The 13,414-nt window shown below is 40.6% G+C and overlaps 2 protein-coding genes across 3 annotated transcripts in view; one reads left to right on the top strand and one right to left on the bottom strand.

The window, feature by feature from the left end:
* The window catches only part of LOC115728661 (disease resistance protein RUN1-like), a 1,102,447-nt gene that overhangs the window by 1,026,561 nt on the left and 62,472 nt on the right, over positions 1 to 13,414 (top strand). The window lies entirely within an intron of this gene.
* Positions 1,442 to 2,601, bottom strand: LOC115728718 (S-adenosylmethionine decarboxylase proenzyme 4-like). Its single transcript, XM_030659088.2, has one exon. It carries the CDS (start codon positions 2,542 to 2,544, stop codon positions 1,501 to 1,503), a length of 1,044 nt encoding a protein of 347 aa, XP_030514948.1. The 5' UTR covers positions 2,545 to 2,601; the 3' UTR covers positions 1,442 to 1,500.

Here is a 13,414-nt window from a genome sequence, read left to right as displayed (position 1 = left end):
TGCCATATTGACTCGAATTTATGCAAGTAGCAAAGCTTTTTCCCTTGGCAAATCGATTTGCCACTATAGACATAGCAAAAAATCTCTTTTTATCATGCCACATGTAGTATGGACAAAAACCATAGCATTCAGTCCACTAATCCAAGATGTCAGTGATCTAACTGTGTCATCTAAACATTGTTTAATTGAAAAAGCATGTCATTGATTGATTCCAAAGTCAAATCTTCAATTTGTTTATGCCTTAGTCTGTACGTGTCCGGTTCCATTGGGCAGGTTCAAAGCACAGATTGGCTTGACGATGGTTGCAGCATGACTTGGAAGGTTCCGATTGAAATTCCTCATGCCTCGACAGCAATTAGAGTTTAGTGGAGAATAAAAGTCCAGTACGTGTGCTTGGTCTGACCTCTGAACTCTTAGGGACAATTGGGCCAAGCCTGAATGGGCTTCGATCGCAGAGGAGGTGACTCAAGATCCGGGCTCCACAATGGAAACGAATTGAATTCCCAAGATTGAAGACTGTACACGTGTCGGCATCTGAATCCTTTTTGTGGGAGTAACGTGTCTCTGACATCGCCGACATGCCGAATAGAAATCCTCATTTGAAATCGTCGGAGGGAAGAAGCCCGGCAGAGCATGAGGTCATAATTGAGCCTGGTGATACGAGGTCATTAACTTAGGTAGGAATGCTGAGAACGCCCCCGATTTCTAGCAGGGTGGATTCGGATCTGATGATGCACGGCGAGCTAGGACGAGAGCAGGACTACTCACACGAGACGAGACCGAACGTGAAAAATCACGTCCCCCGACACATATATCCGGGGTCCCTTTCGGCTCAAATTACACACTCTGGACCCTTATTGGCTCGGGCGAGGCTAGCACCTAGCGGGCACCAAACGCGTGATCAAACGAAAGGCCGCGGACAACGTAAGTAGTCATACCATAACAAAGCCAATTAAACGATCGAATGATATATGCTGTCATAATTTTCCGTTCGATTCGTCTTAGGAGTGACTAAGGAGAGTAGGAAGTAGGAGATAGAAGAGGACAAAACTACATAAAAATGAAATGAAAAAAAAAAAGACCGATTGATCTTATAAAGAGGAAGAAAAAAGGGTTGATGCCCAAGCACAAACATTAATGCCCTTCCCCTTCCCCACTTATCGTAAACCTCAAAAAAAAAAAAAAAAAAACACTTAAGAGCATAAGTGGGGGTTGCATTATCATGATGAGCCCACTAACACCCCCAATTGCCAATTACCTTTGCCACTTTTTACACATCATCCCCTTCTCTTTCTGCCCCCTCTCCAATGTCTCATGTTTTCTATCTAAACGCAACTCAACACCACAAATATATATTTGCTCAACCCTTCCCCCTCCCCTTAGCAATTCTTTCTTCTTCTTCTTCTAAATTCCTAGTATTATGTTCTACACCTTCTTCTTGTTTTTTTTTTTTTTTTGGGGATTTTGCATTTATACCGGCTATTCTCGTCTCGGCCGTCGTCACGCAGGTCTAGCTGTGAACGTCTGGAAAACGACCGTCCCGGCTTCTGGGGACTGGTCCGTCGCGGCGCAGCTCCGGCACTTCAGCCCTAGCGGCTCCAGCGCGCTCGCGACTCTCGTCCATACTTGGCTGCCCCGGCTGGTCACCGACACCGACATGGTGCCCGGCCGGAACACCCCCGCCACTTTTCTCAGCATCCGAGCGATGCCTTCGCCTCCGTCGTCGTCGTCCGCGGAGCCCACGCACTCGTAGCTCGCGTAACTGAATCCCTCTTCTGGGGTCACGTGTATCGTCGAGTAACGGCCGCCGTCGACCCCGTTCATCGAGTACCCGCACGGGTCGAAAGCGAAGTCGCAGACGAGCGCCCTGGGGTTGATCTCCCCGATGCCGGTGAGGGCGGTCATTTCTTTCCCGGCGGAGTCGCCGGTCTTCCCGTCGCCCGGCTGCCTGAAGAACTTCTGCGCCCGCCCTCGGTCGAGCTCGGTCATGCACACCTCGACAGTGTAGACGACGTCCGGTGCCGGCAACACGTCGGCCGCGAGAGCCGGATCGTACGCGGTGAACACGTGCCAGGAATGGGAGGCCGCCACGTTGGAGGGCATGATGGCCGCCTTCCTGGAGCAAATATTGGTGGGCAAGCAACCTTCCAAGTAGGCCACCTCTTCCGGAAAGCTGGTGTGGGGAAAAGGTTGGGCGAGAGGAAAAATGAAGCTGCCCCGGGTGTACCTACACAGGCATAGTGCGAGGCCCAGATCACGGGCATGGACCACCAGTGGCCGGACCGCTCTGAGCAGCTGCGTGGTCCCGCAGGTCTTGATCACGATCTTGGTGGGGTACACGAAGAGGCTCGACTCCGACAGCACGTAGGCGTCCAAGTGAGCATTCCCGAGGGCCGACACGACGGTGCACTGAACCTCGCCCAAGACCCGCTCCAGCGACTCGAACTCGATCCGCCGCAGGCCCATCCGGACCGCCGCCGGGTCGTCGCCGGAGAAGTGGAGCTCCAGGCGTTTCTCGAAGCCCTCGAAACCTGAAGCGGCCATTGACGACGGTACAAAGGTGTGAGTAAGAAAGCCTTGAGACTTTGAAGGATGGGACTACTGTGACTGTAGTGATGGGGAAGGAGTGGTGTGTATTTATAGGGGGGGAGAGAGAGAGAAGCAGGTGAAGAGAGGGCATGCGGGTGTGAGGCAACCACGAACCATGATTGCCATTAGCATTATGAAGCGATTGAGATGATGTCTGCGTTTTCCCTTTCCTTTCTTAGTCTTTCGACCAGGAATAATGATCGATTTTTCAAATTTATGGCCTCTTAAAGCGAGCGAATAAAAAATGAAAGTGTTTTTTTTTTGTATTATCAAATATACTATAATCTTAACCGTAGATTTTCACATCATTATCGCTTATTTTGTGTAAATCACTCATTGATTGGAATATCATGTGGTTAGAAATACCAAATCTTGTCGGATCGTTGGGATAGCGACTTAAAAAAAAACATTATGGCACTCAAGAAAGCGTCGTACGAAATTTATGACATTCCTGCCGTTCTTATCCCAAATAATTCCAATAGAAAATAATTTCTAAACCTTAGAGAAATTTACTCTTTTCTTTGTCGAAACTCATTTGGAAAAAAAAGGGGAGGAGCAAAATCTTGTATTAGAACCCTCTTCTGCCTTTTCACCTCCTCCTCTATCGTGTCTTTTGGCTGAAGTATTATTTTCTCTGTGCGCACATAATAATGGTGCTGGGTGATCATTGAGGGGGCAAGAGAAGATCCACAAGACAGAAGCCAGTCATCTTCCTGCCCATCGAACATGAATTTCTGGTCTCTATTTCGTGACTCGGCAAGATTAGCAGAACCATCAATTGGCTATGAACACCATGGGAGCTAGAGCTAAGAGAAAGGGTTCATCACAAGGGGGAAAAGAAATCCAAGCAACCGCATGTCATGTTAAGCCATTTCCATTCCGATCAGGTGTTTTTATACGCAGCGTTTGTTTTCCCGATAATCCACGGGCACTGGCGTAGAGACCCGAATACCTAGAGATTCATGAAATATCCTCCAAGCCCCATGAATGGTCAAGTCCAGGTCCGGCTGGTGCAAGTGGCCTCGATCCAGAGTAGTGTGCACGTAGCTGATGGGATTCAAACACATGACCTTCAGCGCTCGAGCTGGAAATCCTCTCTATCTCCCCCCAACCAAAAACAATCGCGCCGCCTGTACCACACTGGCTCCGATGTAACGCTTACATGAAATACTTGCTCGTCTATCATAAAAAAAAAGGCATATGCTTACAGAAAAATCAAGCAACAACCGGAGATAGAGCTCTCGAACATACGAGCACAATTATGGGCTACATGTCCCTGAGAATGCGAACAATATTCATGGCAAAAATAATTTCACCCCGATCCTAACTGAACTATCTTCCATCTTGTCGAAGTAGCTGTCGGTTGAGTGGCGAGGCTAACCAAAGGAGACACAGACAGACTAAAAGATAGTCCGGAGTCACATTAAGCTAGGCCACTCAATCATCTAATCCTCGAACTAACCTTGATTATGGAGCATGATTAACTCCAAAAGTTTCATGTCAATAGACGACATTGGGAGCTATTTATATAAAAGGAAATTCTGCAGTCACCTCCTCCTAGAATTACATCCACATGATAATTGCCTTTACTTTGAGAATTCCTGCTGATGGTCAGCTGATGAGAAGACGAAACCCTAGTTTTTGCATTTCTTTACGACGGCCACCACGGAAGTCTAGCTGATTATAGCGTGCGAAAGGCAGGACGAGAACGATCAAAATAGAGATTATACGTTTTTTTTTTTTGTGTGTGTGTAGTTAGACACATTGAGTGCGAATGGTAACTTTTCTGTTCCCGAGAATAATTTTTAAGCAAAATTGATTTTTTCCCGATTCCGTTCTCGAGAACGGTTTCTGAACTAAAGAACGCATTTGGCAATCGCACAAAAATTCTATTCCCGAAATAGAAAAGAACATAAATGCATTTGTTACGAGCCTAGAATTTATATTCCCATTTTTTAATTTAATTATAAAAATGTCGGTGGAGACAGTGATCGGCGGTGGACTCGTGGTTGTAAAGATGAGTATTAAATTACACTGAGCTTATTTTTCTAAAATGACATTGTTTCTTTATTTGTTCGCGTGAACAGAAAAGCTACTTTTTTTTACTTCTTATTTATGTTATAAATATATTCTCAGGAACAATTTCTATTTCACGAAACAGAAAATTTAACTGACATTACCAAACGGATTTCTATTATTTTCCTTTTACGGGAACAAAAGAGCAGAAAAACAGAAAAATCAGAAACATTATGAAACACGCCCATATTAAATAGATACATCTTAAGCATGAAAAGAAGAATATGAATTAATAGGTAGGATAAGAATAATTAGGATTCAAAGATTATTGGTTCAAGTTTCGGAGCGTTATATCTTGTGCTCTCATATGGTGTCAAGTAAACTCTTCTTGTACCTTCTGACAAAAAAAAAAATACTATTCTTGTACCTAATAAATTGAAAAAAAATGAGTTGTTGAGCAATGGCACATGACATAGATGTTAGGAATCAAGATTGTGGGAGATAAGAGGCATAATCTCCGTTTATTTCCTAGCTAATGAAGATATGGATATCGAGAATCTCCTAATTATCTCTCACAATGGAAATGAATTACAGATTTGACCTTTTAAATTGACATGCTAAACTTTGATTGCACAGTCACTTCTCTATCTAACCTTGATAAGCTAGAAGCTTGTTTAGGACAGAGCATGGGCGGATGTATCATGAGAAAAAGCATAGAACCCACTGCGTCGAATGAAAACAACAGGGCGAGAGTTGGGACAACCTTGTCCTTGTTCATTAAGAAAGGATGGACGACGTGCCCAAATATCATCACTGTTTCTGGTGGAAATAAAATAATTGCTTTTTTATTTTTTTGCAGGGGAAAAGGAAAATGGAGGAAAATCATGCGTGGCAGATAGATAATGAGGATTTTTCCCAAATTAGGGAGAGCATCCACCAGATCGTGAGATTGAAAAGCACATCCACATGATTTTGATTCTCCATGCAAAATGTACATGAGGGAGGCACAATCATCATCATAAATACCAATTCATTCGGATCCTTATCTATTGTCTGATACCTCACTTGGGGGAGATCGCCAAGATAGAGCTTAAGTCCTACCCATCAATATGTCCAGTCGAATCTACCTTTATTCAAAAACTTGAGCCAATAAGTTATGAGCCAATTTTGATATATTAATTGCTCCACACCACACCAATTCTCTAATATGGGACTTTTCTAACACAATCCACACAAGTATTTTAATATCATCCACACTAAAAACAAGAGGCTTTGGAGAAATCGAGACTCCTCGTGACTTAGGAGATTGCGGCGGCGAACAAATTTCACGAAAAAACCCTAGTGGGGGGCCAAGTTTTTAGTTGCCTCACCAACTTACCCCAGCCCTCAGATGTTCAGATGCTTAAGTCTCCCTTTGTTATCAATTAGACTTCACTAAACTTACTTTCAATTGGACCCTCTTTCTTTGTGAGGATTATAGGCATAGTTAGACCAAACAAAAGCATCCTCTTTACTCCCAAAAGAATTTGCACTTCCACCCTAACATGATTGACTTCAAGAAATTAACCCCCTTGGACAAAAAGAAAAGGTGAAAAGGAGAAGACTCTCTATAGATGATAAGAGTAAAAGCTAGGGCTTGTGTGGCGACAAAAGTAGAAGAGATGAGAAAAGGAAGTGGGAGGGAGGGTAAAGCAATGATGGAGAATTTTGAGTTCAGAATCAGATTTTGCAATTTTAAGGCATGGAATGATTTTGGAGTGTCTGCTTCGATCGAATTAAATAAAAAAGCGAATAAATCTTTTTATACATATGGATTAAAAATGGTGGCTGTTGTTGGCACCACCACATGATGACAGCATACCCACATCTCTGTGCTTGCACGCGCACCCACTCCAAAGCTTACATATCTCACACGCAAGACTCACCATCTCATTATCCACCTATGCGTATGCACATTTTTGTGTCAAAAGAATATGTACTATTCTTGAATTGCCCTTTCAAAACAAGATGGAAAAAAAAAGAATAATACGATGGCGATGGGTATTACATAGTGATGGTGTATACGAATATTGAGAGATAATATGATGTGTATTACTTCCCCTTTGTGAGGAGACATCCTTCTCTCGAAGTTACGTGGCTTTTTTGTCGAGTTCTTCAGAGAGAGTTGTCTTGCACCTTTAGATACTTTCTACCTACCCACCATTATCGGTCTCGAGTACAAATACCCTTTTACTGAAGGTTGTTCAAGTTTTTTCTAAAAGTATAATATGGATTACTTTAGCGTCACAATGCTTGATATTCACCCGGGATATGCTTTTTAGCATTTGAAGATAAAAGGGCGACTCAAGTGTTTTTTTTGTAGAGGACAAACTCATGTGGGCTTCGGTGAAGGACAAGTCAAGGGCAGAATATATTGGAAAAATCGATAACCCTAATCTCGATTTGGTCCCCCAAAAGTTGCCTTTTTAACATTAGCCTCACTCGGCTCACTCCTCCCAACAAGGATCATGGAGAGGCCAAAAGGATAAATAAGTAGAAAAACTTATGATTGGACCCACTTATGTGTCTCCGACAACAACAATATCAAAGACCCCACACAACTACACACATCATCTTGAGAATGTGCCCCAACTCCATGGCACATGAGGTCCATTTCTTGATCCAGGGTTTGAGTGAATCTTGGACACGAAGACCCCACAAGAATTTTCTCGCATGAGAAAATATTTGCATTCTTTTCCTATGTAGAACCAGATATCCCTTTGAAAATTGTAGACCAATCAAAGACGTGATTTTTTATATACAAAGGCAAAGTTAGAGTGTGTTGGTTTCACTGAAAACTTCATTATAAATGAAAATATTTTGCGTGAAAATTATGTTTAAAAAAATAGTTAATTTTTGCTTGATGATTTAAGGAAAGTGATTTTCTTTTTGTCAAAAAGGGACATCGTTTTCTCGCAATTTAAGACTGTTATTTTCAGCTCATGGAAAACATTTTCTTCAGATCAATTAGTTTTTTGTCATCCAAATATCGAAAAGTCGGACCCTTAATAGAAATGTATATGATGAGTACGGTGATTGGATCGTTACTTTACATTAGTTGTATAATCGACAATCAAAGTATTTTTTTTCCTAGGGTGTTATTCTTTAGCCGCCGTACAAGCTTTGCATGCGCACATGTTGTTGCCCACATGTCGCAAATTTCTAATCCTAATGGGTTGTTTTTGGAGCACTAGTTGAGCAGTATAAACCTTAGTGCTACTGTGCCACGCGCAGTCGCACCATATCTTGCTTGAAATTTCTTAGAAGCCCACCAATTCTTCCCCCTTGATTAATAACTTTTTTTTGGGGGAAGATGTGACCAAGAGAACTAGTGCTATAGTGAAAAGTCTTTGGATGTGTATACATGAACCATCCCTCTCAAAACTTTATTTTTGATCTTTTTGCCACGATCAAGGTCAACCCCACATGCTTTGTTGGCTTGTGGTAAGATAATTTTCAGTCTAAGATTGATCTATGGATGACAAATAGTAGTAAGGCCGGACTACATAGTTTCTTTGATTTACTAAGTATTGCAATTTATGTTATTATGGTGTCTCCTTCTCAAGTGTACAACCATGCGAATCAAAATATAACTTGGTACAGTCCCGATATCAAAGTAATGTTTCCGGATTGAAGAAGTAACTAAGGTTAATAGACTATTTAATGACTCTACCCGTTGGTGAAAAACATGACATAATTGTGCCGCGAGTAGCAATTTGTTTTGATTCATAAAGGTTATGGTCCCTTTGCAATAGGTTATTGCTAATGCTACACATCTAGTTATATTTAAATTTTCACCTTACGAAATGAAAAGTTGTCTAATTTCACTCTTAATGCCTACCCACCGACATCGATGTGTTCTATTGAATATAACTCGATTCTTTTGCCTAATATATATTTACATGGATTCGAATTTTATGGTCTCTTATTAGACATATTTTGACTATTCAAATCTCAAGCTGATTTTTTTTTGGGTCGAAACTTAAGCCGATTCAATTTGATTATTTGGATCGACATGAGCACGCTCAGTTTTTGTTTAATACTATGGTTACGTTAAAAAAAAACTCGAATAAAAATCTATCGGGATCAACCGAAATTTGCAGCTTATAGTCACGAGAAAAATAAGATTTGGTATAATTTTTTTTATGGCAAAATCACAATGTCATGTCGGGCCTTATTCCCTTACAACATCGACATCAATCGACAATAGCCTAGCCTATATAAGAAAAGGAGAAAAATTCAGACAGAGGGCAGTGACCAAATCATGGATATTCTCTCGAGCCCCGGGACAGTGAAGATGAAGATCAATCTCGATTGGACTAAAAATAAAAAATTGCATGGGCATGCCATGCATATCATTCCTCTCGTGCTCGCGTTTTCGACTTATAGAAACCCTAACAAAAAAATATTTGCATTCTGCCTTCTCGATGGGAGTATCGGAGAATCTTGAATTGATTGCTCCCTCAGGCAGGCCTTTGATTCTGCTCTGTAGCTTCTTCAACCCCTCTCTCTCTCTCTCTAGAAGCTTGTAATGCTTCATGATATCTTTTTACCTCCCGTACAATCCAAGTATCTTCCTTGTCTTCTCTCACACATGATCAAGTTCAGTCCTCGCTTTCGCTATCGGATGACACCAGTAATTCGATCCTGTTGCTTTCGAAAGAGCTTCGTTCAGGTTCACCCAATTCCTACATTCACATGCCGACCAGCCGATTATAGACCTAGAGCACTGTTGTCGCGCGGCGTACCGTCTGAGTGGACATCGAGTGCACTTGAGCCACCATACACAGTTGGTTCTCAATCCAATTCAGTGGGGATTCAAACATGCATTGTGCTCCCGATTCGCATTTCTTGTAGAAATATCGATTCGATGTTAGGATTATGTGCACAAACACAATGAAATAGAGAGTAAAGGCAAGAAAGAGGAATCGAGACATAAGGTACCTGGTTCACCATTAAACTACGATTACATCCAGTAGATGATTCCACTATGATTATCACGACTCTCAATTATAGGAAAAAAAAGATTATATATAATAGTAGTTATTCATGAACTCATATCCAAACTATCAATAAAAGACGAATTCAAACTATAAAAGCCATTTAGCGTGCCGGGGCTCTACCCCCTACAACCCCCGTTGAGGCGGCCCCTGTGGCCCTTGGCCAGCTCACTGGAGAGAAGAACCCCAATATTTTCTTGTCGAATCATGTATGTGTCCACGAAATAATACAATAATGTAGTTTGTCTTTTCCATTGTATATGTCGGCAAGTTTGAAAGTAGTATGCTAATTATACTTGAACCGACCCTTCTGCGAGCTGACTCACCTCCCACTTATTATATACGTCTATGGCGTTTTCACCAACTCGGTTCTCCAAGTTGTGGAAAAGCTCCCATCATTTCCCTTACTCCCTTCAATTAGTTCATAGAATCCTGTGGCCTATGGTTTGAGTAAGAGCATTGCATTTGCCCGGCATCTTCAACCCTCGATCGTCAATCCACGTTTAAATTAACTGCTTCATTGCTAGGATTAAGACATTCTAAAGACAAAGCTCGTATGATCATGCACATTGCACATGTAAAACCCTAGAAGGGACATGAACATGAGCATGCAAACTCATAGTTTGCTTCGCCATCCTTTGTGGATTCTTTTGCTCGAAAACCCGGTGACGAAATCTGGCCAAAAAAAAAAAAACTCTATGACAAATTTCTTTTTCTAAGATACCCAAACTAGGGTTTTAGTATTGCTCCAACATAAGCTTAGATGAAGACATGACTATTCCGGCAACCGTGTCTCGAATAAGATTCTGGTCCCGTGTCCGGTTATATAGCGAATAATTTATACGATAAGTTAAAACGCAACGGGTTTTATCGGCCCATCTTTCTTTTTGACTTAGCCTTACTCTTTCTCATTCTATTCCATCTCTTCTCTAAATTTTTTGAACATGGTGGACTTCTGCGATTGCGAAGGATAGTTAAAATAAGAGAAGGTTTCCACTCCAAGAGGTAACATCATAATGATTACGGAGTCGATGCCCTAATGAGCATGGTGCAATGCCTAGCCTGAGATCGAATCATGCCAGTACATTCGATTTGCTGCTAAAAGGCAGATTTTAAATAAAAAAATGGATTAACTAACAACAAAAATTGATGATGGCTCGGAGGTGATATGAATTAAAATAAGCAATGCCCACCTTCTATGCGCATAACATTCTATAGCTAATATGATCTTTGCCGCAAAAGATAGGTTTCATGATCTAATCAATTTCGAGGGCTAATGGATTCATCGAAACCTTCGATTAATCCCGTTAACGACAATTAATTTATTGTGCAGACGATCATAGTGTCTTTCTTGAATTTTCTTTTAATTTTCATGAACACAATCCCAATTTAATATGGGATAGGTTTTGTTTCTTTGGGCCAATCAGCCCAATGGAGTCAAATGAACGAGCCCATCTACTTAGCATGGTGAGCAGAGGGAAAGATGTATATTAGCTCGGGGTTATCAATAATGACAATTATTATTATGATCATTGTTATTATTATCATTAATTGTTATTATTATTTTTATTATTTGGAAAATTAACCCAGTAACTTGTTTGGAAAGTAATCTAAAAAGTCCTAAACATATTTTTCTTTGTTCATTCAAATCTAAACTTTTTAATTGCTCTAATTGAGTCTTAACCTTTATCACATTTTGTTTATAGATTCCATCCAGTTAGTTTTGATAAAAAATCGCTAACGTGGACATCGATTATCCTACGTAGCACGATCATGACAATTTTTTAAAAATTTTTAATCAATTTTTTCTTTTTTTTTAATGTTAAGTGCCGGTAGGGGGGCCGCCGGCCATTGATCACTAGATGAGGACTGTGACCCTCGCCGGCCACTAGGCAAGGGTCACGGTCCTTGCCCATGGCCAATGGAGGCCGCGAGCATTGGCCAGTGGTCAGCCCCTAGGTAAAAAAAAAAATGTAAAGAAGGAAAAGAGAATCGAAGATAAAATAATAATAAAAATGGAAAAAATATAATATTACCAAAAATTATCAATGTTCGCGCCGGTCATGCTAGTAGGACGGTCAACGTCCGTGTCAGAGATTTTCGGTCAAGATGGACTCAATTGGCAAAACGTGAAAATGTTTAGAATTTAATTGGCATAATTAAAATGTTTAGCATTTTTTTGGAAAATTTTTTCGAATTGTTTCGGCTATTAGCGTGACTCCCTTATCTCTTGTGAACTAGAGTTTTGGAAAAACCATATTCCAAAAGAAAGTAGATGCCCAAGCTTCTGACAAGACACATGCCAACATTTACTAGTACACAAGAAAATATCAGCTGAAAACCTTAGTTCTTTCATCTTAAATCATCGTATATAAGATCTAAGAGAAATTATCAGTTATTTGTGCCCTTGTTTTTTTTTTTTTTGTGTTAATTTTCAAAATTTATGGGAGGAAAAGCGTTGACGATCTAATTAATTCTTATTTATTTATTTTTCCACATATTAGAATGCTGATTCTACCGATTGATGTTCTAACTTCGTCAGAATGGTTTTAATCTAATAATAATAAAGAATTCGCGTGTGCTTAGGTGGTGCCCCTTAGTCGTCATATTGAAATTACGGGCTACTTTTCGCTACATCAGCAATTTGATTAATATGAGAACCTCTTATCTACTCGGAAGATCAAAGAACACCTATATAAATGTCATCGCTTTTCATCAGTGTTTCATGCAGATGACATGTTTGAAGGGATGGTAACCCTGGCGCAATCCCACCTGTGACACCCAAAAATTTATTCTATGAGATCTAGCTATAAAGTTTTTGAATTAGAAAATAAAAGAGTGAATAGTCTAGGAATTTGACTCGAAAGTTAATACAGTATAAGCCAATATCGGAGACTAACTCAAAACGGACCCCGCGTCCAATGACACTAGCGGTCACGCAGGTCGGCATGGTAAAGTCGACAGCCATGCTGTGATGGCGACAAACATCGACGGCTCGACGGTAGAACGACGACGACCCAAGTTGACTAGAGTTTAGACTTCTCTAAACTTGTCCTCCATGAATAACATTAAGTAAAAGAGTAAAAAGTCCAATATCTTTTAGAAGTAGAATCTTAGGTAATTATGATCGAATCTTCAATTTACCTAAGTAACTTAATCTCATTGGACATCTAAATTAATCTTAATGAATATAAGACAAAATCCATGATGATTACGGCGACGAATTGCTCTAATTGGACCACTTATAGATAAGGATATCTTAAGGAATTTAAAGGTCATCATGGAGTCTTCTAACTCGGCCAAGAAAGGAGGGAGGCGCATGAGTCATTGAAATTTTCTAAAGCTATTTCTACTAAACTTATGCCCTACGTTTATCCCCACGTTCACTAGTGTCTAAAGTGACTAAAAGGTTAGGAAGTCAAAGATTACTTTAGAAATGGAATTTTTAGATAATCATGACTAAATATTCAAATCATCCAAGTAAGCTATCCGCCTATTGGACCATTTGGGGGACCACATTATCTTAAGGAATCTAAGGACAATCATGTGCAATTTAGTATGGACAAGGAAGGGGGGCGCATGAAGCAAAAATCATCTACCCTATAACTAAATTTTCAACTCACTTAAGCAACATTCTATTATTGGACCACCTAAGCTCGGTATTATGTATATAAGATAAAGTTTCATTATGAAGAGACAAATGGACCCCTCCTACTAGACCACCTAAGTCTAAAGTATCTTGAAAAATCTAGAGGCCATCATGAGTAAAT

This window comes from Rhodamnia argentea, chromosome 1 (assembly GCF_020921035.1).
Source record: "Rhodamnia argentea isolate NSW1041297 chromosome 1, ASM2092103v1, whole genome shotgun sequence".
In the NCBI taxonomy this organism is placed as follows: Eukaryota; Viridiplantae; Streptophyta; class Magnoliopsida; order Myrtales; family Myrtaceae; genus Rhodamnia; species Rhodamnia argentea.
This window is presented reverse-complemented; position numbering and strand designations above follow the sequence as displayed.